The following is a 27,181-nucleotide window of genomic DNA, read 5'->3' as shown; positions in this document are numbered from 1 at the left end:
GGCGCAGGGTGCAGCTCCCTACACCGGACCTCACCTCACACCCAGGAGACACCCAGAAGCACTGCTAACAGCACCGTCACAGTTGCTGGTCCCAATATCCAGCCCTGGAGGTGGGTATTACTGGAGGGAGGTCTTATTCTGTTTTTAAGCAGGTGAAAAAAACGAAGGAACAGAAAAGTGAAAAGTCCACAGTCACACTACCCGTTCGTAGAAGAGCCAGAATTCCCATTGAAATAATGCTCACTGCAGAGCCCAGGCCCACGCACTACAGCACCCCAGCTCTCCAGGAAACCCTGCGAGGCAAAGCCTGAAGCCTCCTCTGACTTCCCGCAGGCAGCCATTGCTTCGGCACGACAAGCAAGTACCCAAGTGTTTGCAGACTTAACATTTTTTACTGGCTCCCAAACACAGAAAGAAAACTGGAATCATTCAAAGATGAGTTCAGTGCCTACTAATCTGCCAGAAGACAGGCCACCTGGACACCTGGGGTTCACCCGGGATCTAAAATCTAACTGTCTCCACGCGCAGCAACAGCAATTTCTTTCTGTCTGTTCTCCGAGCCTGTGGGGTGGGGCCTCAGGCCCACCAGAGACCTAAAAGCAGCCCTCAGTTTCTCTCCTCACCAAAAGGACACTCCCACTCGACCAGGGGTGACGCCAGGAAGCAGCACAGGGCCTCTCAAAGCAGACTGACAGCAGAGAAGGGAGCAACTTCCTACAGGCGGCAGCCACAGCCCTGCCAACCTCTTGGGAGTGGCCATCCCCAAAAGAGCTGCGCAGCTGGGTCCACAGTCCCCTCCATCCATCTTCGAGAGACTGCAGGTGAGGCTGGAGCCACAGCCCCGGGCTGTCCAGGGGCCAGCCAGGCCCAGAGGCCCTCTGCCATTACAGCACATGGGCACACGCCCCTCCCCGCTCTATTCGACAGGGGACACCATTTTCAGCGGCTCTGCCTCCATTTCCAACTTCCCCCAGGATTGGTAAATATTGATAATTACCTGCAAATGCAAACGCAACGAAGAAGTTTGTGTTTTGAAACGCGGATCATAATTCAAATTGGAAGCTGACACTAATCATTTGATGTTCACTTGAAAAGACCAGATAGGCTGTGCAGTAGGAACATTTCAGTAGGAGGACCGATAAGGAGAAGGGAAATAAAAATTATTGGTATTTACTCAGCCTGCAATGCTTGTGGAAGGAAACTCTTTTAAAAGGGAACACTTCAGAATGGTTATTCAATCTGAATTTTACAGATAGCACTGGAAATATTTTCTCACAGAATGCACTCTATCTCCACCATCATATCTCTCCGGTGTGCCGTTCACGTCTTTCATTGCAGGAATTCTCACTCAATTTTGCTCCATTATGAGCTGACGGTGACCCAGCGTATACAAGGCATTCAAGAATCTGCCTGGAAATGACTAGCAAGGAACATCTGTCCCGCTCCCCGCCTGCCAACGCTGCCTGAGGGAGTGAAGATGGAAAACAACCCAGAATCCACACGCAGAAACAACTTTTCATTCCGCGCACAAACTAGGCTCCTCTGGAAATTGAGGGTTCCGGCATTTTTCAGAAATTATGTTCCTGGAAAAACATGGCGTGAGTCTCTTCTGAAAGCCTGCAGCTCCAACCCTTCCTTTCCTACACAGACCCTTCTAATAAAAGCCAGGACAGGAGCTTCATGGGGAAGCAAATGAGAAGGCCACCCAGGGTTCGCTCTCTCAGTGCTGTCAAGTTCAGATTTTGGATTAAACGCCACTGATCAATTAGGGACCGTGAGGATGTCACACATACCAATATATTCCACGGCGTAGGCAGCCTCTAGCTCACAGACACGCTCACTTGGGAAGATTTATGTTGCGATTAGAAGAGATGAGAAGAAGACATCTGATTTCATACAGGGCTAAGTCTGGGAGCCCAGCTTTCCTCCTCGATGGCTATCAGAGGAGGGGCCAGCAGCGTGGCAGCCCCACCGAGATTTCATTTTGCTTTGCTGCAGGTACTCAGAGGGGCCGAGCGACAGATACACTTAGTGAATCAAATAAACCAACCAGGTCGTCCATGTCTCCAGCCTCCTGCCTGACAACGCACACCCCAGATGCTTATAACTGGGCAGGGCCAGAGGGACACACCTCACAATAGTGCCTCTCCACTATGTGCCACGGCCGCTCTGCAGAAGATAAGCATCTCATTTCGGGTGTACAAACAGGCTCACGGAGGTGCAGTGGCATTGCCACCAGGATGTCCAGGGCCAGGTGCGGGCCACTCCTGGGCACTGGCTCCTTCCACCTTCTGTCCCTCCCTACCTCCCTCCTTGATACCATTCCTCAGGGCGTGGGGCCTGCCACTGCTGCTGTTGCACATTACGCTCCTCTGGGTGTTAATGTCCCAGAAGCACCTGAAGTTAGAAGTGCTGGTGGGAGGGAACAAAAAAAGACGTGAGACCCCAATCCTGGCATAGGCTGCTACCTGTTGGGACAGAGCCGTACGTCAAAGTGGGTTTTTCTGGCTTGAAAGTTGCTATGGAAAAACAGGACAGGAGGGCCTCCCTGGTGGCGCAAGGGTTAAGCACCGCATTATGAAGCAATCTGCACCCTCTGCAGCACAAATTCGATCTCCGGGCCAGCCAGGGAGCTACCCATATGGTGCAGCAGACCTCTCCCGTCTCCTGCTGCTCCCCTCAGCAGTGTATTTCAGTCCGTCTGCCTGTTCTGCTCCCCGCTCTGTCTCTCACCCTCCATACATCTGGTCTATACCCCAGTTCTTGTATGCATATATAAATAAATCTTTTTTTTTTTAAAGAAAAGTAAAACAGGACGGGAGAGCAGAAAATAGGCAGATCCTTGCCCAACACAGACATGGCCTACTTCAGATGCAATGGTGTGGCTCCGGGAGCAGGGAGGTCATCTGTCTGTCCCCTGGAAATTCCTTGCTTTGGTTAATATCATGAACTTGCAGGCAAGGAAAACAGTGTAGAAGGATTGATGCCTAAAGCCCACGTCGAGTTAGTCAGATCATCTTTGCTCTGATGTGAAAGAGGGAGAAGATACATGTGACCCCTAGCTTCAAACAAAAGTCTTTCCATATGGTTTTTAATTAGGAAGTAGTTGCTTTGCTTTCACAACACTTTTTACCCTCTGCCACTGTAGGTACCGGCGGCAAACCATATTTTCATTGATTAAAAATAATAAAACATAAACGTTGAAAGAAACAATATTTTTCTTTTTAAGGAAAAAAAAAAAAGATAGCAAGCAGCACATCCAGGCACTTAGAGGCATGGATGTGAAGCCATTACGGCTGGGGCCTATGGTTTATTTTGTCTTGAAAAAGTCCGAGGTCATTCTAACTGCGCTGCCCCGTTAACCCCCACATTGCTGTCTCCATCGGGGACTGTAAGCGAACACTGCCCTCTGGTGCACTGAGCAGTCCCGAAGCAGGCGCCCTGCGGACAGCTGGGTTCGCCAGCCTGGCAGCATCACCTGGGCCTGGAGATGTGTCCACAGAAGGGGGACGCGGTCTGTGAACAGGGCGACGGCTGAAATGGCCCCTGATCACCTCCCGAGGGCGGATTTCCAGATAAGGGGAGGAGGGGAGATTCAGCTGAAGAAGGAAACCAAGTACCACAGACCTGTCCGTGGTTCCTAGAAGAGTCATGCCTCAACAGGAAATCTTTCCTGTTTGCCATAGCACGTTCTCTGATTATTTAAAGACTTTTAGAAATGAGTATAAGGAGTATGCAGTACTCTTTATACCTAGGAATTATCTGCTAGGAAAGAAATTTCATTAGCTACTAGAGAAGGAAAAAAAAAAGGTAGCTGGGTAGGTCTCTCTCAGAGGAACCCCCAAAAGCTCAGTCATATGTTCCTTCCTTTCTGAAGAGCCCCGACCTCATGGGGCTGCCTGCAAATGTTCCTTCCTACAATCAGACACCAGAGCTCTGTTCCCAAAAGGCCAAATTGGCATCTCAAGAGAGCCTTAAAGGATGTAAACTACTGTTCCTTTATTAAAGAATTTGAGAAAATCAAAGACAGATTATATCCACTCAAGTCTCAGGCCAGGCCAGCCCTGCTTGGCAGGAACCTCCAGGCCAAGGCCTATCTTCTGTGAGTCTCCAGTCCCGGTTCTAAACCACGAGTCATCCAAATGTTACATCCACCCTCCACCCTGCTGGGTACAATCCAGGACCGGCCAATCATGCCAAACTCACTTCTAGGGAAGAAAGAACAGGCAAAGTTTGCCTCCAAGGCTTACCTTCAACCCAGCGGGAACCCCAGAGAGGGGGTGGAGGACCTAGGGGTGTCTGCTCTGGGGACTGTGACCAGGAGTCAGAAGGTGGGTTGGGTGCTCGGCTTCAGCTCTCACATTACCATCTCCAATGCCCAAAGTGTGGTGCATAGCTCAGGAATGTTTCGTGCACCTTCACCTGACCTGCAAATCCCAAGTGGTCAGCAGGCCAATGTTAAGGCCAAATTCAGTCACAGAGCAGTGGACACCTCAGGCCAGGACTACCTCCCAGCTGGTTTCCACTTCAGCCCATCTCTCTACCACAGGAAGAAAATGAAGGCTCAGGACTAGAGAGAGACCGGAGTAAGGATGGATAAAAGCCAATGAGGCAGCCATGCCAAGACCAGACACTCCAAGGACAGCTGCCTCCTTCCCTCTCTCTCTGTCTCACGTCAGAATGACAAAAGATGCCACCACTTTGCCCTCCAGCAAAACTGAGACTGCCCTGTAGTCTGAGGTTCCTGGGTTCAACGGTCCTCACCTGATACCACGTCTTTTGTGGAAACCAACTGACACGGTCCAACAGACTGACCTCCTCAGCATGGAGCTGAGGCCTCACAGCCTCCCATGTGCCGCTTCCTCCCAGTGGCCACTCCTGGTCAACCTTCTGATTTCACCTTAAACTTCATTTCCTCAGAAAGGCCTTCCCCAGCCTCCAAACTAGGCTCCCTGCTTCCATCAGTCCCCCAGACATGCTGTACTGCCCCTTAGAGCACTATCAAAATACAGGATTCTACACATTTCTGTCTGTTTCTCTCACTAGGCCCTGAGCTACATGGAAGCAGGAGCCACCTGCATGCTTGCCAGCGGGGCCTGATGCCTAGTTGCAGTCAACTGCTTGCCTTTTGAAGGATGAAATAATTAGTCACGACACACTTTTCCGTCTGCAGTGTTTAATCTTAAAGGACGAAGTCACCTAGCCAAATCTTCAGGACACTAAGAAATCTGGAAAAAGAAATGTAGTAAAGCCCAAGAACCCAGCCAGGTGCTCAGTCTCCAACCTATTGCAAAGAGTAGGTGACAGGGAAGCAAGGAGCTGGCTGGGGAGGGGCGGGCAGAGTCAAGTCTCAACACTGCCTCACCCAAGAAACCAGCCCCGAAGGGAGCCTCTGACCAAGATGTCACACCTTTTCTTGCTTCTTTGGACTTTCCTTTGAGAAAACACATAAAGGACTGAATGAAGCCAGCTAGCTGACAGCAGTGACTCAGAATTCAGGACAGGACAGGAGCAGCATCAAATCCCTACCCCTCACCTCTACGAGCCTGTGCCTCTCCCCAGGAAGCGTCATATCACACAAGCATTTTTGTAACATACGTGGATTCCAAGTTCATGTCTGGCTCCCAGTTTCCTAAGAGGTAGGCATTGTAGGAAGCACATTCGGGAGGGGCTGTGGCCCATCACCTGACCGTTGGAGACAGAGACCTCTTTTGTCAGTCAAACAAGTACATTTGAAACCTAGGTAGAGCTGGGGTCCGCCACTGCACAGCTGATGTGCCCAGTCGACCTCTGAGGGCCTCCTCTGCCTTCTCCTTCACAGAGTATTTGCAGAACAATCACTGGCACTGGCCACAGGCTTGCATTATGCTCATTTCCCCATCCCCAAGCTCTGGGGCAAGTTTAAAAGTCCTCGTCCTGTCTCAGAATCAGGTCTGAATTAATACCCTTCCTCAAAAGAACTCCAGTAGCAAAGTGAAAACAGACGCACTAGACAATGCCCTTTGAAAGCCCCAGCAGGGACGACTGGTGACAATGCAGCCCCCGGCTCTGCAAGAAACCTTAAGGTTAAAGGTTCACAGAGGCAGAAGAATTACCAAAGTACAAGTTTGTTCAAATTTCCTCCAGCAGATTTAAACAACCAGGGTCAAGCTGAAGATTGCCGGCAAGAACCTAGGAGACAACTCAGCCCCTTTGAACTGCGTGGAGAAAGGAAAATATACGGTTGGGGAGGGATCTATGTTATAGCTTTTAAAAATGTTCTTGAAAAGGTCACCCCTGTTAACTCAAAATCAGCCCGTTGAAGGATGTTTGAAAACTGCTTCTCTAAAACAACAGGGCTGCCACCCTCACCGTGTGCGGTGAGCTGCACTGAGGTCGCCGTGTTCCCGGCATTAGTGTGCTGACCCTCTGTGGGCCATGAAATTAACCATCAGCACGGCAGAAATCTGCTCCGAGTTAAACTACTTTGCTACGCAAAGTGGCCTGAAAATGAAATATGAGGATTGAATTTCCATTGAAAGATTAACTTGTCTAACCTTCCAGGCGGGTTTCCTCCACTGTGAACTCTGCTTGGCCAGTGGTTTAAGGCACCACAGGAGGGTGGGTAATTGTTGCAGGCAGTAGGAAATGACCTCTTCATTCACTCATTCATTCATTCATTCATTCATTCGTGTATGCATGCATTAGGTATTTACTCTCTGCCAGGCCTTATCCTGTGACCTGGGAAAGAGCTGAATCATCACAGGGCACCCCCTCAAAGGCATCAAGTCCAATAGAAAACATAACCCAGTAAACAGAAAGTGACAACGGGTAAGGAGGAAATGAGAGCTAGGGCAGGCCCACGGGATGTCAGAAGTCCTCAAACGAGGGTCACCGACTCCAGCCCGGGGAGGGCCACTAGTGAAGTGTCCCAGAAAACAGCATGTGGCCAGAAGATGCAGCACGAGAGCAGGTCTGTCTGCCCAAAAACCTGCACGCAGTTCCTTCAGCCTGCAGTTCTGAGAGACACAGACCTACGAGCAGGGGTTTTGTTAGCCATGCTGAGAAGTCTGGCTCTTGTACCAATGGAGAGCAAATGAAGACTTCTAAACAGGAAAGTAAAATCATGACATTAGCCATTTAAAAAGCGTTCTTGGCTTCTGAGGGGAGGAGAGCTTCAAGAGAGGGCTTGGGACCAGGAGACCGTGTGAAGGAGTTTGTCCAGTGTGGAGCGGATGGAGGCCTGCCCAAGGGAGCAGCTGGACCGGTAGGGAGAACCCCATGTGTCAGAGAACATGCAGGAAGGGCACAACTTGGTGCCGATTCATGTGAAAGTGGAAGAAGGGGCATGCCGAGGATCACCCCAGAGGTCCTGCCAGGGAGGACGGTGGTATCACTCCCCGGAAGGTGGGCAGCAGAGGGTGGTCTTGCAGGTGAAGGCTGAGGGCCTGTGGTGCTCAGGAATTGGATATGCAGGTTTAGAACTAACTGCTGAAATTTAATTAAATAAAATTAAAACTTCAGTTTCTCAGATGCATTAGCCACAGTGCAATCCCAACAGCCACACCTGACTCACGGCTGCCCTGCTGGACAAAGCAGCTCTAGCTCAGGCCCATCGTTACAGAATATCCTGTTGGACAGTGTTGACCAAGCCCACGCAGAAGATGTTTCAACCACTGTTGTTGCAGCAAAGGGAGCATCGGCCTCCTCGCCGCCCCGCTGAAGCCTGGGTGAGCACCGCTCCCTTCCCAGGCGTTCCAGCACACCTGCCTGCGAGGTCAGAAGGCAACTGCTCAGGAAATGCAGCCCTTCTCAAGGGAAGTCTTCTTCTCTACAGCATAAGTTCTGAAGACTGTTTCTGCACATGTCCTGGATCATCGTTCTGAAGAATAGGGAATACTGAGTGTGTACACACACACACACACACACACACACACACACGCACGCGAGGGTCTTTGGTGTTTATGGCACAATGCCTAGAAATGGCCCCACGCAGAGCCACCCTACAACCTAACTGGGCAGGCTGAGTTCTGGCCTCAATGTCAGATGAAAAAGGACAAGCCACTGACCCTCATGGAACTTTAAGCACCCCCCAAAATTGTGGTGAAGTGAGGAGCCCCAAGGTCTGACAGGGAAGTCTCCTGAGGCCAAACAGGTCAATGCCAGCAGATTCCAAGTGCTAATTTTAAAAGAAAAAAGTCAAGTTTATCTTTAGGTAGCACCTGTGCATGCCACCAAATAAATATCCTCAGGAAGTAGGTTAGAGACAAAGGAAATTATTTTAGCCTTCCTGAAGGCCCCAAGACAAGAGAGGCATCATCACAACACAAGAGATAGGGAAGGAGGGAAAGTCAACTTCTCTCTTAACAGCAAAACCTGTTTCTTCTCCTGCCAAGAGAGGATCGCCACGCTAAGTCCTCCCCTCCTCCCAGCCCACCTCCGCCACTTCAAAGCGGCAGGAACCTATCGCACAGCACAAGAAAATAAAAGGCCCAATTAGCAGAAAACAGAACTCAAATAATCCAGGGAGAATGGAAGCAGAAAGCTCTCTTTTTAACAAAGTGACTTATACATAAAGCCACCCTCTGGAGCCACAGTTTCTTCCAAAGCAGGTGTGGCTGTCAGACTGGGTTAACCCCCCGCCCCCACCAGTGCTCCCTAAGCCGCCAGCAGGAGCCAGCTACTCACCTCTGGAGTCTGGAGGGGTTTTAGTGGAATTACAGTGTAGAGAGAAGCACCTATACCGGGCCTGGCTGGGATGGGGGGTGGGGGAGACAACCAAAGGTCTAGGACTGGCCCAGCAGACAGGAGTTCCCCAAATGCCCATTCCCCCCTTTGTTCTGAAAGGAAGACCACTCGCCTCTTTGAAGCACTTGCACATCTGCACCCCAGAGCCACACTGTCCTTCCTGACAGTGCTCATCCTGCCAGGGGTGTGGCCCTCACGTTCACGCTTCCAGCAGGATCAGAAAGCTGCCATCACCGGGGAGAGGCAGACTTGGCCCCACACCATAGGCCCTTTCCTTAGACTCTCTCCCAGGCATCAGCAGGGTCTCTTGGCCCAAACGACCCTCCCCCAAACCCCATCCCAGAGGCTCTCCAGGGCCCTGAGCCCTGGGCCCCACAGGTCTCTGCAGCTCAGCCTCGCACTGCTGGCTCCTCTGTGGACTCCACACTCCAGCCTTTCCTTGTGGCTGTCCCTGCCCACACCCAGTCCTCTGTGAGGGTTCCTGCCATCTGCCCCACAGGCAAATCTCAACCATCCTCCAGAGTTCCCGTAAGTCAGTGCCTCCTCCCAGAAGACTCCCAGGCCTCACACCTCCCTCATGCCTCTCACTCTTCCCTCAAACTGCTCAGCCCTTCCTTTTTCTCTATCTGGAAACCTCTAAATCATCCCTCCAGGCCCAGCCCAGGGTCCCCCTGTTGTGGGACACCCTTCCTGCCTGTTCCAGACAGAGGGAGCCATTCACATCCCATGCTCCTCATGGAAACCCTGACAACTCTGCACCTGAGCAGGCTGCGGGGGCTGCCCACTGCTTTCTCCCCCATCCACTGTCCCCAGGACTGTGCACTCTGGAAGGCAGGCTCCCCCATGCCTCTGCCCTCACATCCAAAACACAGCACACACTATGTTGTGATCGCTGAATAAATGGATGAAAACACCAGTGATAGTGCCATCTATCCTCCCTATCAGGCAGGTGGCCAAATGCGCTCAAGATGGGGGCCACAGGCCCAGAGTTTGCAGGATCCAGGCAGCTAACAGAGGAAGAAGCAACAGGACTCAGCTTCACGCGTGGCTCTGCTTCAGGCAGTGCTGCTGTGCCGAAGCCCAGCTCACAGGACGTGGAAATCTGCTGTTTTCCTGGAGAAGCCAGGACTCTAGGTTGTTCTGTGAGATCTCCCAACTTTTCAATGCTGGCAATGACTTTTTTTTTTTAAGTTTTAAAGATTATACAGCCGTCAAAACATACCTACAGGCCAGACCCTGAACATGACCCTAATGGGGGTAAGAACCTAGTAGAGGATGAACAGGTGGGATGACCCAGCTTCTGCTAGGCACTAAGCACAAGATCAGGCAGATGCAGGGAAGGGGCAGAACGGACCCTAACAGGCCTTCCAGAAACAAGCAAATGGTACTTATTCCACATCTGCCACAGTCAGGGTAGTAGGCTGGGTGCATTTAATCCTCTCAACATATGTTTATTCGTTTATTTGCATACAGTTCAAATACCATTGAGGAAAGATCACCCACAGGATGGGAGAAAATATTTGCATATCATATATCTAACAAGGGAATGGTATTCAAAACACATAAAGAGCACTTATAACTCAATAACAAAAGCCAGATCACTCAACTTAAAAAATGGATGGAGGATCTGAATAGAGTTCTCCAAGGAAGATATAAAAATGGCCAGCAAGCACAGGAAAGGATGTTCGACATCACTAGTCATCAGGGAAATGTAAATTAAAGCCACAATGAGATACCACCTCATACCAAGATGGTTATAATTCAAAATGACAGATAAATGTTGGTAAGAAATTGGAACCCTCACACACTGCTGGTGGGGAAAGTAAAATGGTACAGCTGCTGTAGAAAGCAGCCTGGCCACCCCTCAAAAGATAGACACAGAATTACCAAATGATCCAGCAATCCCAACCCAAGGTAGATATCCAAGACAATGAAAACCTATCCACACAAAGATGTTCATTGCAAGATAATTTCTAACAACCAAAAAAAAAAAAAAGTGGAAGCAATCCAGAAGTCCTTCAACTGATGAATGGATAAAAAACAGGAAAGCAATATATGCATGCAATGGAATACTACTCAGTCATAAAAGTACTGCTGGGGAGGGAGAATGAGGAATTATTATTCAATGCATAGAATTTCCATTTTATAAGATGAAAATAATTACACTGAACCATAAACTTAAAAATGTGTAAGATGATAAACTTTAATATGTACTTCACCACAATTAAAAATAGATTTTTTTTTCAAGAATGAAGTGTACATTGTTCATGCTACAACATGGATGAAGCTTGAAAGCTTATACTAAGTGAAAGAAGCCAGACCAAGGGCACATATTGTATGATTCCATTCATATAAAATGTCCAGGAAAAGCAAATCTATAAAGACATGAAGTAGATTAATGGATGCCCTGGCCGAGGGGAGGGGAGACTGGAGAAGGACTGCTAATAGGTATGGGCTTGCTTTCTGGAGTGAAGAAAATATTCTTGACTTAGATTATGGCGATGACTACGCACGCTGCATACACACCGAAAATCACTGAATGTACACTTGAAATAGGTGAATTTTAAGGTGTATTAAGTATATCCCAATAAAAATGCTTTTAAGAATTACTAAACACCTCCGAGGTGCAAGGTGCTGGACTGGTCCTAGAGCTGCAGAGATGCCTGAGATCTTTTCTCTGTTCCTGTGAAGCCTCTAAGGGAACCAACAGGCGGAAGGCAGCTGGCACTGCAGGGCAGTGGAAGCAGGAGGTACAGTGAAGCCTGGACCCTCGGAGGGCTCATTCCCGTTCCCTGTCATCCCTGAGGCCCCTGCAGAAATGCCAGACCCTACCTCCCGGGTTGCCCAGAGCACCAGCGCCACAATGTCAGCATCTGAGCATGGTCACCAAGCCCTGCTGACCCAAGGGGACGGCCTTGAGCACCAAGGCAAGGGCGCCTCTCCCCGCCTGGCCGAGGCTCCAGCCAACAAAAAAATGACAGAGCAGGGAACATGTATCAGGGCTTAATTGACGGCTTGTTTCCTGGGATGCCTGCCCAAATCGTATTCCAACCTGGATGGAGCGATTTTGAAGAAAAACCCAAGAGACATGCTGATAGAAAACAAAGGAGATGCTAAGTGAAAAGTTTAAAAGCAATTAATTTTAAATGATTACAGCTTTACCAAAAGCTGTGGCCACGATTCCCTTCTGACTTTGATTATAACCTTCCAGCAAAATATTTGCCTCAAGAAGGCAAAGTCTTTGCGTTATTTTCTATTCCTAGCATGACTACAAAAATATTCTTTGATTTAACATTTGATATGTTTTGTTCTCAAGGGCAAGCCCCATGAGAAGAAAAATGTACCCCAACAGAATGAAATATGACTACCTGCTTCCATTTTTCTTTCCTGTTGGTTCCTGCTCAAATATTCTGCATGAATTTAAACTCAAGGCTGCATCTCTGATGTGCTACTCCCACACTGTCACCCCAACCGAAGCAAAGTCACCCGCTGACCAGCATCAGAAGAAAGAGCCGCAGACAGAGCTCCACTTGAGAGTCTCCTGGAGCCAGCAAAAGGAGCTCCAACTTGGAGGAGCAGGTGGGGTCAGAGAGTGATCCGGCAGCAGGCAAAACACAGTAACTGCCATCTGAGTGGGGTGCTCTTGGCCCTGACTGAGGCTGACTTCCAACGGGACATAAAGGGGCTTTAAGCAGGTTAACACAAGAGATGGCAGCACTGGCCTCAGCTGCAGGAGACCGCAGAGGCCACTGTAGGGGAGGCAGGAGAGGAGCACCTCCAGGTGAAGCACACACCCCTTAACAGGAAGAAGAAATAAAAGACAGCTCTCCCTGGGTGCACAGGGAGGGACAGGGAACCAAGGCCTGATGCAGTCCAGCAGCTGAAGCAGCTCTGGTGAAGGAAGCAGACTCGCTTACACCAACTCCTTTAAATCGGCCTCATTATTTTAGGACAAACATATAGGAATACCATAATGTATTTCTCACAAATTCTAGAGGCAAAGAAAACCAAAAGTGGGCTATTTGGGGTTGGTTGGTTGGTTTTGCATTAGAATAGCCCCCCAACTCCTCATGCAGCCCAGCCTCAGTTTGTCCTCTCTGCTTGGCCCATGCTGCTCTCCGTGAGGATGCCCACTAAAGGGTAAGGTAGAAAATCTGGCCGAAACACGATCATCCACACACAAACACCTGTTTCCTGGGTCCGGAGCGAGCATCTCGGACAGACAACAGGGCTCGCTCCAGATAAAAGCGCCCAGGGCGGCCGGGGCTTTCTCTGCAGCAGCACCAAGAGCACGCATGTCAGAAACATAGAAGTAACAAGTTTTACTAAGGTTGTTCTCTGGTTGTTTGCACCTCTAACAGGAGTAAACCTGAGTCACCCTGAAGGCCAGGCAGCGGGCAGGGAGGGCCGGAGAGGTTGCGAGCCATGCAGGATGCCCGGCTGCGGAGATGGGCAGGGAGGCAAGAGATCAGGGCGACTTGTCGCCGCAGAAGAGCTGCTGTTCATTAACCACTGGAACAAAAGACCGGGAGACAATGCGCTGTTAATCCTCACAGCCACCAGAGGACTATAAATGGCTGAGCCGGGACACCAGCATTTTTCAGCTCTCCTCCTTCCTGCCAGAGTTAGATTGAGGATGGGTCCAAGTCCCTCACCCCCACCCAAGTCTTTAAAACATACATTACTGAATCTTTTTGAAGTTCTAACCCTGAAAGATTTATCCTCTAAAATGGATTAGAGGAAAAAGGCCGCCCTGAAACACGACTCCGGGGCGGAGGGGAAGAGCGTGTCTCATGCCTGTGAGGACGCCTGCTTGCCGGCTGGTAGTCCAGGGGGCTCAGGCCTAGCCTGACACCTAGGAACTGCGCTCCTTGACCTCTCCGAGCCTCTGCTGCTTCACCTGTGAAGTGGGAATAATCTCCTCCTACTTTACAGGATTCTGTGAGGATTCAGGGGGGAGCAGGGAAACACAAGAAAGCCAGCAGAAGGCCAGCGCTAATAGACGCTAGGTGTATTGCCACCAAGTACGATTAATCGCCCCCCACCCTTGTGTGTGGAAGTATTCTGAGTGGGAGCACTGGAATTAAAGAGTCAGTTTTAAGATATAATGAACTTTTGTGGAACTCAGGCAGCCATTGTAATTTCCTCTTCCTAGGTGAGCATATTCAGCCAGGGGTGTGAATCCTTCTCAGAGAGCCAGAGACCTAAAAGGAGCTCAATCTCCTAGTAATCCCAGGGGCACTGCTTGCCCAGCCAGCATGTATCCTTTTAAAGTGCAGCCTAATCAGGTTACAAACCTGGGCGCTCCGAGGACCTTAGGAGAAATCTACACCAAGGGCCTAACTTACACCGGACACTTACACTCTACAGGATCTGCCAAGCGCCCTTCCTCCCCCTACAGCTCCCTCCATACCATGCTGAAGCCCCCTCACTGCATGCTGGGTTATCTCTGGTTCGAAACAGACTTGACGGCAGGTTGAAGCCTCAGAGCCTTGCCCAGGCAGTGCCGCTACAGGAAAGCTCTCCTTTCCCCATCATGCCTGGTACTCCCAAGGCCCTAGCAAAGTGAGTTTTTTCTACTTTGTCCCATATGCAAAGAGCCCTAAGAGTCACTCTGCCACCTGACAGTGGCCCTCACCCAGCACTGCCAACAGCTCCTAGCAGGAGAGAAAGAAGCAGCATGCAAGCTCTCTGAACCTGCTGCCAGTCAGGCCCTCCGCTTCTGTCCACTAACCTGTGAAGACAATTCTCAGTTCACTGTAACCAGCTAGCCTGGGAGCTGGGACACTGCTTCAATCATCTGGACCTGAATGAAGGCCCACATCAGGCCATGGCCCAGACAGCGAGAACACACTGGTGAGTAAAACAGATCAGAACAGGCCTCTCTCAAGAGGTGACATTCGAGTTGAGACTTAAATGAGGAGGGGCCAGGTGTACCAGAGGGTACAGCAGGTGCGAAGTGGGCCCATTCAATAACAGAAACGAAGCCATTGACTAAAAGTCAGGGACAAGAGGTGGGGCCAGAGGCCAGACCCTGGATCCTGTGGGCCATAGAGGAGGATGGATTTTACTCGAAGCACAGTGAGAAGCCACTGGAAAGCCTCGGAGCTGAGGGCATACATGATCTACTGTACATCTGTATAGGAGTCCACTACAGCTGGGAGGGGAATGAGTGAGAAGAGGCAAAGGTAAGTGGTCAGGAGAGGAAGAACAAGCCAGAATCATAGGGGTCTGGCTGCCATAAGCTAGGACTTGACCTCCATGGCTATTTCAAGGCAAAGGGGGCTGAGGGATTATGGATCATGAGAGTCTATTACCAAAGGTATCAACTGCAACAGGCTAGGGGCAGCATTGAGATGGCAACACCAGCCCAGGGAATTCTACTTTTCATGCTTTAGTTCCTTCATGTGAAAAACAGGGCTGCCACTCCCACCACACAGGTTGTTGGACAGATGCAAGCTCCTAACAGGGCAGAGCGGGCACACAGGTGGGCAGTCTGCTCTCACAAGGAAGAAAATCCACTTTTTTTCCTTTTCCCTACAAGGAAGGTGGGAATCAGATCTATTTAAGGAAGAATAGCAGCAATCTTGGTCTTATCTTTCCATTGTGCCCAGGCCACATTTCAATGGTTACTAAGAAAAGTCTCCTCACTGAGGAAGCCAGAGGAAAGGTAAGAGCAACAATGTACAAGAATGGAAAAATTCCTCTTCTTTCCTTCTACAATTTTATAGTCTAAACCAAAGACTTGCCAAATTCTCTGGGGTGTTACGATTTGGTTATAGAAGATCAGGCTGGCACTTGAAGACTTTTTGTCCAATAAAGAGCTTCTCTGTGGATGTACCTGTTGGAACAGGCTGGAGGAGTATAAGGTGACCTGAGGAAGCAGGAAGAGCTCTACCTCGGGAGTCCTCACTTACAGCAGTCTCCCTACATTCCATTTTGCTCAACTAGATGGTAAACCACTCGGCTCCTAGCAGGGATTGCCTGAGAAGTGGCAAATGTGCATGAAAAGCTGTGCATAAATTGCTGTGTAGCTACCATGATCTGCCAGTGTGTGAAGGTCCAGAATTAGGTCCAAAGGTCACACAGCTAGTGAGAGAGAAAGTCAGGCTTCAAGTCCACTTCTGGCTGATTGCAAAAATGTCCTTTGCTTACTATAGAGAAATCCACGTTCTCTCTCTTAGCCTGTCTCTTTCACCTCCAAGCTAGATTAGCTCAGAGCAATGTCCCAAAGTGTACTGAAATGTGAGCAAACACTTCAGTTATCAGGAGAGTAAGAAACGGTAGAGGAAGGATACCCTGCAATGTTCACCTGGTGATGGAAGCATGGCTGGAGTAGACTTCAGACAGGTGACCTTGGGCAGGCCCCTTTCCCTCTCTGAGCCTCCCTTTCCTGCTGTAAAATGGGGAAATGACCTCAGACTGCCTGCAACATGGAACAGTTGGGAGTTAACCAAGATGAAAGTACTTAACAAACTCGTCACTATAGCAGGGGGCCCATACAGCCAGTGCCCAAGGGGGCCATCCACCAGCAGCCCAATAAAATCAACTGCTTCTCTGTGAATGCTTCTGTCGGGAGGGGCAGCAGTAGTACAGCCCCCAGATGTGTTTGTAGGGGCCTGGAATATCACTGGAAGGAAACAAGGAAATGGAAAACAGGGAGGAAATCAGGTGTGTGGTCAACAGTGAGGAGACTCCTTTTAACTAAATACTCTTGTGCCACATGCTTGTGTTATTTTATCACGTTTCTCTAACACCAACTTTTAAGGCCCTGACTGTAGATTTAAGTGACGTGAAACAAGCCTGGGAAAGCAATCCACAAAGAGTAGTGGCTCCCTCTGGAGAGACAGGAGGGGCCATTAGGGGACTTGTACCTGATTTGTAATGTTCTCTTTCTTCACAAATAGAAAGTATTCATGTATCCCCTAGGTGGTGAAAAACTACTTAACCGGCACAGTGTCTCAGAAGGGCATTTCGGCTGTGCCCACCATGACTGAAAATGCACATGTCCTCAGCCCCAGTCAGTCTGGCTGTAGGAGTTCGTCCCACAGAGGTTCTTACACACCCACCCAAGGCCTCTGTTCTAGAATATCCACGGCAGCATGGGTAGCAAAAACTCAAACAACAAAAATATCCCTTCTTTAACTGACTAGTTCAGAAAATGTTGGTACGACTGTACAATGGAATTTTAAGGTGACCTTTAAAGGGAATGATGTAGCTTTACAGGTGGATGTTGAGACCTCTCCAGACAGAGTGGGTAAAATACTGGCCATGGTGTTACCACATGAAAAAAAATAAAGGAGAAAGGGGTGATATATGCACGAATATGCTTGTCTTTACATGGAGTTTTCTGAAATGACACACAAGAACGTGAGAAACTGGGGATAGAGTCCGGCTCTGGGGATGCAAACCAGGAACTCAATGTCAGGTGAGTGAAGACTTTTTGGGGACACTTTTCACGTAAACCTTTGTTTTTGCAGTCTTGGCGTTTTCTTAACTTGTTCGTGTATAACAAACACATGGAGGGGGGGTTGGCGGAGGAGAGTGTAAAAATCAACTTTGTTTTTGCTTGGTTGCGCTTTGTATTTGCTTGGTCCACGTCAGCGGCCGCGAGTTCGAGTCCCGACACCTCCGCTCGCTCGCTGCGGGGCTCGCCCGCGGCTCGGGGCCTCGGGGAGGCCCCGCGGCGAAGCGGGGTGCTCGCCCGTCCCCGGCCGCTCCGCCCAGCGTCCCCGAGCCCGGCTCCCGCCCCGGCCCCGCTCACCGCCGATGATGGTCCGGATGAGGGAGGCGTGCCCGGGGCAGTCGACCAGCGTGACCTGCAGCCGCGGCTCGCCGGGCGCGGGCCCCGACCCCGCGGGCGCAGCCGGCAGCGCCGACCGCAGGCGCGCGGGCAGCGGCACCGAGAAGCACGAGAAGCCCAGGTCGAGCGTGATGCCGCGCTCGCGGCTCTGCGGCTGCTTGTCGAAGGCGGCGGTGGAGGCCGTGGTGCTCAGCGCCCGGGCCAGCGCCGTCTTGCCGCTGTCGATGTGGCCCAGCACGCCCACGTTCACGTTCACCCGCCGCCCGGCCATGCCGCCCGCCCGCCCGCGGCCCCACCGCGGTCCGGCCCGTTAAGCGGCCCCCCCGCAACCGACGCGCCCGGCACGCCCGTTCCGGCCCCGAAGCTTCCGCCCTCCCTGCGCCCGGCGGCCCGGCCTGCTCCGCGCCGGGGGGTGCCCAAGCGCCGGGCCTGCCCGAGACCGCCGACCGCGGCGCCGCTCCCCCACCTGGCTACGCCCCCCTGAGGCCTGAGGAGCCCGGGGAGGGGGGCCCATCCCTCCGTCCGTTCATTCGTTCGGTACCTAGACGCTCCCATTCACGACGGGGGACGCCTGCTCTGTTAACATGCGGTGATGACGCTGGTCAGCCGGGAGGCCGGGGAGCTGATGGCTGAAGCTGACCCCTTCAGAGTGCCCGCAAGCCTCCGTACTCATGCACACGCCGTGAGGGAGAAGGAGGGGCCCCAAGTTTCTAGTTTTGTTAGGGGGAAAAGTCTGTCCCAAAGCTAATCCCATACAGGCTTTGTGGACTCCACCCCCACCCCAGGCCAAAGCCAAAGACACTGGGAACTCCACATCCCATCCCCACCCAAGGGAAGGTGGCTGGGACCTGAGGGTGGGGTTCAGCAGCCGAGTGAGTATAAAGACAGACACGTGGGCTTTGGGGGGTTCCCCCATTGGATCCCCGCCAGCTCGCAGCGTCTGGCCAGCTCGGAGAGTGCCTTTGGGTTTCCAGGTCGGCGGATCGGGTAGGACGCATTAAAGACTTTATTTCCCTATTTTCTCCCTGAGTTGTCCATTTTCCTTATTTCCTTTTCCCTTGTAAATAAACCTTTTATGAACCTTTTGTGTGTGCCTGCAGTGGAGTATTAATAAGTCCCTTTTAAGCGCGCTGGTGAGGACCCACAGCCAGGCAACCCGCTCAATATCCGGATTGCCCTTTAACAGTTTTAGGCCTTTATCCCTTCATTTCCTCAATTTGCCAAGCAATGGTGACAGAGCACCTGTTCTGTGCCAGACGCTGTTCTTGCTGGGGATGCAACAGTGGATGAAACAAGTAATGATGAAGCGCTTTGGACAAAATAAAGCAAGGCAGTGCACCATGGTTGAGTGACAGGGCGGCAGGTACAGAGAGACATAGCAGTGGGCCTGGGAAGGCCCCAGCACTAAGCCTTCTTATATCTTCTCTCTGCATCACTCCCTGGTGATCTGTCTCATGACTTTAAGAACCATCAACTCCTGGATGTATATCACTACCCAGACCTCACTCCTAAGAGCAGACTCATATATACAACTTTTATGACTAACAGCTCAAACTTAAAGTCAAGGATGGAATTTTTTTTTTAAAGATTTATTTATTTATGTGTAGAAGAACTGGGGTACAGGCCAGAGTTGAGGGTGGTGAGAGGATTCACCAGAGACAGAGTGGGGAGCAGAACAGATGGATTGACTGAAATACACTGCTGAGGGGAGCAGCGGGAGAGACAGGAGATACCTGCTGTGCCATGTGGGTTGCTCCCTGGCCGGGGATAGAACTCGTGCTGCAGTGGCTGCGGATAGCTTCACAGTGCTGGGCTTAACCCCTTGTGCCACCAGGGAGGCCTTGGAAATTTTTTTTTTTAAGATTTACTTTTTAATGCATGTAAGAGCTGGGTGTGTAGACCAGAGGCATAGGGGGTGATTCACTAGCAACAGAGTGGGAAGCGGAACAGGCAGATCTACTGAAATACACTGCTGAGGGGAGCAGTGGGTGAGACAGGAGAGGTCTGCTGCACCATGTGGGTAGCTCCCTGGCCTGAGATCGAACATGTCTTGCAGAGGCTGCGGACAGCTTCACAGTGCTGTGCTTAACCCCTTGAGCCACCAGCGAGGCCCCTGGTTCTATTTTCTAATAAATGTAGCTCATTGTGATTTTGACTCACTGCAGTCACTTTTCTAACAGATCTTCTTGCAGCTCTCCTACTGCCTCACCTCTGTACAAAGCCAGAGTGGTATGTCTTACCCATAAGTCAGATCACATCACTCTTCTCAAAATCTTTCAGTGTCTCCCCACCTTGTTCAGAGGCAGAGCCCAGTCTGGGCCATAGTAGCCTCCAGGGTCCTACAGCCCCCACCCCATTTTATCTCTCTGGACTCACCTACTGTCTTCTGGTGCCTTGCTGTTACTCAGGCACGTGAAGCATGGACCTGTGTGGCCTGGAACTTTCTTCTCCCAAACTTCTACATGGCTGACGTCTCTCATCTCCTTCAAGTTCAGCTGCCACTTCCTCCATGAGATCTGCCCTGAGCAGCTTATTTAAAACACTTACCGTATCATCTCCCTCATCTGTTTAGGTTTTTCTCTTGCACCTCTCATCCTTTAACATTCTATGTATTCCCTTTTTATGTTTATGATTTACTATCTTTTTCCCTCTCGGGTGTTTGAACTTGGGATACTAGTGTGCATCACACACATAGTGCCTACAGGTAGTGCTCCATCAGCAAGCTGGTGGGCTGATAGGAACAGAGGAAGACATTTTATTTGAAACACATTGGCATTTTGGGAATGTTCAATCACGTGAAAGTATTATCTACTCAATAAATAATTATTTTTAATTTAAACTAATGTTCCAAAGTCACTTGCAGGATTAAGATTCTTTCATTTCTTTAAGAGTGGGAGGGGAGTGATAACTGCTTTTGGTACAAAGCCTTGAGCAAGTTACAAAACCTTGTTGTGCCTCTTTTTTTTTTTTTTCATGTATAAAGTAGGAGGGCGTCATAGTTCCTAACTCACGAGTTTGTAAGAATTAAATGCATTGGTATTTGCGTGACCCTTTGAAGTGTAGTAAGAGACCTATCAGTGTTTGTTAAGTTAAACAACTAAACCTAATAAATTAAGTGACTAAACTAAAAAATATAGAGGAAGAGCTTGCTTCTGCCGTAGCCTCATCCAGCGGCTCAGACGATGACATGAAGGCACTGACTTTGTCTCCATCCCTCGTTCTTCCTGGTTGCTTCCATCGCAGGCCCACTCTGCTCTCGTGGTGACAAGATGGCTTCCAGCGTGTGCAATCTGACAGCCTCTGCGGGCCTGTGGCTTCCTAACATGGAGTCTCATTGTCCCTGATGAAGTCAGGTTCCCCTGCACCAAGCAGAGAAATACAAAAGGCTGCCCAGCCAAGTGAGGGTCATAAACTTGCCCAAGAGCCGGAAGTGAAGTAGGTGGTGGGACCTTCCGATTGAAACCGGAGAGCTGTTGCCAGCAAAGCGGGACACGTGTGCTGTCTCTGTCCTGGCTGAGTGAGCTGTAGACCAGGCTGGTGCTCGGTGCTCTTCCCCAACCCCTGGACTGAGGATCTCTCACACATCTTGGCTTACTTGGGGCCTGGCACATGCAGGGCTCCGTTACTGTCCCCTGGGTGGACTCACCCCAAACCTCTAGGCCGGGAGACATTCTCCACTGCAACAGGCTCCTGGGGCCCACGCAGTTCCACAGGCTGGGCACGCTTCCTGGGAAAATGATTGGCAGGAAACGGCCTGCAGAATTGCGATTATTTGGGATTTGTTCTTAATGTTAATGCGAAGCTGGTTCCTTTCTGTTTCTTTAATGCCATTTTGTACTGAGGTAGTTCAAAGTTCTTTACAAACAGCTAGTAATTAATTCAACTTCATTAAGGCCAATTAATCCAGGATTAATTATAAATTTGCCCAGAGGAAGTTATTATACTTTGCTCTTTGATTTGAGTTTTGGCTTGAAAGATTCTTTTAGGAGTGAAATGGAAATTTCCCTTTTCTCTGAGGGAATCTACCTCACCCATGATTGTGTTAACCGTGTACCTTCCTCAGTATGTCCCACAGTAACCTTGGCAGAGGTTGTCACCCGGGCCACCAGCAGAGCTCAATGGCATTCCCAGAACTAAACAGATCTGTTGTTGCCACATTAGCCGCAGGATGGGGAAGTTGAGGTCCTGGCCAAAAGGGCCCCATGAGGTTTCAAGTGATGGCCCTACCTCATACTGGCCGTGTGATTCACCGAGCCTTCTGCCTGCAAATGGACATAACGTTTCCCAAGGTCATTATGGCCCACTAAAGTCAGCACCCCCTTCCTCCCTCTTTTGTGAGACCTTCCATTCTCTTCGGAGGCCTCATACCTCCTCTTTCAGGTTTCTCAGGGAGCTGACTCCCCTCTAGCTTCAGGTAAAGCCTGACACCCTGGTCCAATCAATCAGTAGAGTCCATCTCATAGGCCTCAGTGATGGGTTTGGCCATGAGCCTGCGACCCACGTTAGCTCAGTCAGAGCAAACTCTGGAATTTTTTTTTTTCCAGGGCAACAATACAAAGCATGCTCTTTGCCACTGGACGGAAGCCTGGGGAATGCAGCCTGGGCTGTGATGCGGGGCCCTAGAAGGGGAGACTGGCCATGCCAGAATAATGGTTCCCCAAAGATGCCTGTGACTATGTTTTTTACATGGCAAGAAGGGCCTTGCAAGCGTGATAAAGTCAAGGATCTTGAGAGGGGGAGATTATGCTGGACTAGCTTGAGGACGCGATGCTGTCACAAGGTTCTTCCTAAGAGGGAGACGAAGGTGAGGACCAGAAATGACATCCCAAAAAAGACTCTATTGGCCACTCCTGGCCTTGAAGATGGAAGAAGGGCATGAGCCCAGGCCTGTGGGCAGCCTGCAGAGACTGGAAAAGGCAAGATGGCAGAGCCTCCCCTCCAGCTCCCAGAAAGGAACAAAGCCTGCCAATTTTAGCCCAGTAATATCCATTTTGGACTCTGACCTCCAGAACTGTAAACAGGTAAAGGTGTTGTTTTAAGCCACCAAGTTGTGGCAAATTTGTTACAGCAGCAAGAAGAAATGAATACAAACATTCAATTGGAGTATAAGTCTCTTTTCATATTTGTTGAATAAATGAATGGCGTCTAATTCCCTCCCACCCAATCACAGGTATGGAGGGTCTTCACAAGGCTTACCCCGCCCCAGGTCCCAGGATCACAGTCTAACAACTAAGACCTCCACCGGAAGCAACCTCAATGCCTGTCCTGTGGCTGCACCTGCTGCTTTCATCCAAGCTCCCCTGACCTCTGACCTTCTGCCATGGGACACCAGTGGGACGACACTCAGAGCCCACGGGATGAGTCAGGCAAGAGTCAGGCCAAGGCCAGAGTGAGCGGATGTTTCCGGGTGTCCGCATGGCGGTGGGCCGTGCCTGCTGATGTGGAAACACTGCCCTTTCCCCCGGCAGAGACGGCCCTTGCTCACCTGACCCCTGTCCCCACCCTGACTTCCTGCTCCAGGCTCCAAAGCAGTTCCTGTGAGTGCCCTGGGGTTCTGTTTCAGTTTCAGAAACTTGACAAAGTTAACTGCACTGGGAAGGCCACACACGAGGAAGACAAATATCCAGGGGAAGGAGAGCCCAGTCTATACTCCAGGGTCTGAGAGCACTTTCAGCACCCCGCCCCGTGTCAGACCCCCTTGCAGAAGATCTTAAACAATCCTCTCAGTGGATGTTGCTACTGCTCTTCGATAGCGGAGGGAAGCAGAGCTGGATTTGAATGCAGGAGACAGGGCTCCCCTGCACCTGGGAGCCCAGGGCCCCTCTGTTTCCTACAGCAGATCCTCATTTTAGCTCATGTTTCCTCACCCTCGGCAATAAAAAACAACACTGATGATTTACACACTATCCAGGTTTCACTAGGGCCTAATAGTTTAAAGCCATCTGCTTTTTGACTTAAGGAAAGGCATTTTCATATACATAATCTCTTGCCATAAATGCACAGGGGCCACAAATACCTCCATTTCAGAGTCCTTAATCAAAACAGAGATTAGCAAGTGTTGGGAGTTCAGGTCACTGTTCTACCACGCTGAGACTTACTGAAAGAAAATTAAAAAGACAACAATGTCCTCAGTAGGTGGGCTGATGTTATTTAATTTTATGTCTTTGTACCACTTCTTAGGTGCTAGCAAAATCATCTCCGCCTCCAGAAATCAACTTAGAGCTAAAATAACAAGCATGCTTTTTAGGTTGGTGATAATCCGAAAGGTGGATAATTCCCAGGCAACATGCAAATAATCTAGCAGCCAGCAGTTTCAATCTTGGGTAAGATTCAGTCCTAGGCCCAGGTGTGGACAAGGCAAGACTGTTCACGGCAGCTCTGTTGCAAGAGTCAGTGGCAGTGTACTAGAGGGATTTGGCATGAGAAGAAGGACTGAAATGGGTGCTTGTGGTAGGAGGTGGGCAACAGTAAGATCAACAATCTAGAAAGGACTTAGGAGAAATGGAGAGACCTTTAACAAACACACTCTCTCTCTCTCTCTCTCTCTCTCTCTCTCTCTCTCTCTCTCTCTCTCTCTCTCTCTTTAGTGTTGGGTGGAGAAGGTAAGGAGCACAATGAGAGCTGCAGCAAAATCCCTTGCCTATATAAACGAATCCTATTTGTTTACCAAAGAGCTAAAGCCATCCAGAAAAATCAAAATCAACAAGCAACTATAAACCAGAGACACACTAATGGGGGGGGGGTGGAAGAAGAGGAAGGATCGGGCCAAAATAAGGGGGGGTGGGAATTGTATGGGGAATATAACCAAGATGAAAATGCATACACTTTGCAAAAATGAAAAATGATGTAAGAATTATATAAAGTAAAATAAAATATTAAAAAAAATTAAAAAGTCATCCAGGACCTGGGCCAAATATATCGCAGTGGGCATCTACATGGGGAAATGAAGTTAGAGAGGGCATTAGGGATGGAGAGAGGGAATGTTTAAAAAGTAAAATAAATCAAGAGAGCCCAGCACTGACTTTATACTTACTCAAAATAAATGTGACTAATGAAACTGGAAGGAGCAATGGACTCAATTTTCTAAAACTGAAACCCAAAAAGAAAACAAAAGAACAGACATATTCAAGGATCTACAAGTGGTGTGATGTGCCTGCAGTGTAAGAGGCTAAAGGAATGAGTGATAAGAGAAGAAGCCGGAGGGATAGAAGGGCCAGGCCATCCTCAGTATACTAGGCTTAGGAATTTACACTTGATTTTGAAAGAAATGTGGGCTTGTCAAAAGTTGCTAAGCAGGGGAGTGACTGAGATGATCCCTCTGATGGAGGAAGGATCGGAGGTGACTGACAGAGGCTCCAGGCAAACCAAGCATTCCTTTATTGAATAGATACTTACCAAGCATATTGTACAGGCTGGACACCGGATTCGGTTTTGATTCAGCAGTAAGAAGAATCGACAAGTATCCCAGACCTGGTGGAGGCACCATTATGGTGCAACCATACCCACAAATAAACAAGCAACAAATGTATATAGTATATATATCACATGGTCATGAATACTATGGGGAAACTGAGGCAGGGTAGGGAATGGGTATAGCTGGTTTAATTAATGGGGAGGTTGCAAGCATAAATAAGGGAACTAGGAAAGAGCGCCCCCTAGAGAGAATCCGGAAAAGGATGGGGGTTATAATCAATCCAGGGGAAAGGCTGAAGTCTGATCAGGGCACAGAGCAGCAAAGTCACTGGGGCATTGGCCCATGGGCTTCCAAAGCACCCCTAATTCAAGTGACAATATGGTACCACTTAACTCAGGTTTCTACCTTACTCAATATACAGTTCCAAGATGTAAATTGGTCTTATTTCTGTCAAATCATAGAGCACCATCAGGTGGGAATTAAAAGATCACTCCTTGCTAGCACTGACAGTCCTTATTACCTCTTCAGAAAGGTGATCCCATGGGAAGTAGCCTCCCGCCCCCATGCACCTCCTGCACCAATCACCAGTTGGAATGATCTGATTTGTTGATTATATCATTATGGCCTTTCTCCTTCATTAGAATGCAATCTCCATAAGGGTTGTTGTTTGTACTTTCAAGCATGTCCAGCTCATAGTAAGTACTGAGTAAATAAATGCTTTTGGATGAATGTATGAATGTTTCTGTGCTTAGGAACTGGGTCCAGGCTAAAGATATATACTTGGGATTCATAATGCAGGGATAGTAGCTAAAAGCAGGAGTTTGGTGGGATGACCTCAGTTAAGGGACCTAGAATGGAAAGGGAAGTGAGCTAAAGACAGAGCCTTGGAGAACGCTGATGCATAAAGCATGAGCCCCAGGAGAGGACAGTGAAAAAGAGGGAGAAAAATGGGACCAGGGTGGGTAAAATCACAGAAGCCAGCACGGTGGATTCTGCAAGTTGCCTAGTGGTGTCATTCACCACTCTTCCTTCTTCCTTTCTAACAGAGATCTGATTTAATTATGGGGAAAGCTATGCTCAGGTAAAGGCATTTTCACACTCCCAACCTCCTTTGCAATGAGGGGCTATGTCACCCAGTTCTGTACAGAGACATCTCAATGGGCACCACCAGTTGGGGTTCCAGAAAGTACCTTAGAAGAGTCTCTGCTAGTCATGATATTTAGTAGTTAGTCTGTAGCCCTTCCTCCTTCACCACCAGTATTTTCCCCGCCAGGAATGCAGAAGTGATGCCTGAGGTACAGCAACTATCTTTGAATCACGAGAACCAAAACTATGTGATAAGGATGGGAGTAGGAAGAAGTCCCTGCACATGCTTTGTATTTCATGTCACCAGAAACACAATCTCCTTGTTTGCTTAAGTTACTATGAGTTTTGTTTTTTGTTGCTTGAAGACAAAAGCATCCCTAACTGATAATCTAATCGAATTGAGTTTCCAGGTATTGTAGGTGGTTAATGTTACTAGTGTTAGGTCTTGCACAGAGGTCCTATAAGGTTTGCAAAATATCTGGAGAATTTGGCTCTTGAGAGGTGAATTATTTTTAACTATAATGAAATATACATAATATAAAGTCTACCCTTTAAACCATTTTAAGTATATAATTCAGTAGCATCGGGTATATTCAAAATATTGGAGAACCACCAAGATTATTTCCAGAACTTTTCCATTAGCCCAAACAGAAACTGCACCCATTAGGCAACAGCTCATCATTTTCTCCTCTGCTCAGCTCCTGATAACCTCTGTTTCATTGTTTATTCCTCTGAATTTGTCTATAATATATGTTTCAGTATCTGTCCTTTCATATCTGACTGGTTTCACTTAACATGCATCTTAGAAAGCGAAAGTCAACACGGAGCTAATAATTCCAACTTCGAAGAAAGGCAGGACTTTCAGATGCGATAACGGAGAGGTCTGGCATTATGAGGAGGACTCCAGGCCCGGATTCAGCTCAACCCCGCATCCAAGCTAAGTCCCCAGCCCCGCACGCCCGCACTTCCGCGCCACCGGGCCAGAGCAGGAAGCCACAGCTGCGGGGGAAACAAACCCAGGGACACAGCCGGAAGTAGGTGGGCGGAACCTTATCGGCAGCCTCGATGGGCACAGCCATTAGCCAATGGAAGGAGGAGGCGTTCCCGCCGCCACCAATGAAGCGCCGACAAAGGCGGGGCCTGGCTGACCG

General features: G+C 49.5%; 1 protein-coding gene across 4 annotated transcripts in view; it reads right to left on the bottom strand.

Moving 5' to 3' along the window:
• Nucleotides 1–17,974, bottom strand: part of EEFSEC (eukaryotic elongation factor, selenocysteine-tRNA specific) — a gene marked incomplete at its 3' end in the record, with an annotated part of 196,689 nt that extends 178,715 nt beyond the window's left edge. For all 4 annotated transcript variants that reach the window (XM_084248424.1, XM_084248426.1, XM_084248425.1 and 1 more), the window contains exon 1: nt 17,492–17,974. In XM_084248424.1, the coding sequence (XP_084104550.1) occupies nt 17,492–17,801 (310 nt within the window). In that variant the 5' untranslated portion in view covers nt 17,802–17,974. The remainder of the gene's footprint in view (nt 1–17,491) is intronic.
• Between the last annotated feature and the right edge of the window lie 9,207 nt (nt 17,975–27,181).

The sequence above is a fragment of the Talpa europaea genome (assembly GCF_964194135.1).
Source record: "Talpa europaea genome assembly, chromosome: 11".
In the NCBI taxonomy this organism is placed as follows: domain Eukaryota; kingdom Metazoa; phylum Chordata; class Mammalia; order Eulipotyphla; family Talpidae; genus Talpa; species Talpa europaea.
Note: the sequence above shows the minus strand (reverse complement) of the source record. Positions and strands in the feature narration are given on the sequence as shown.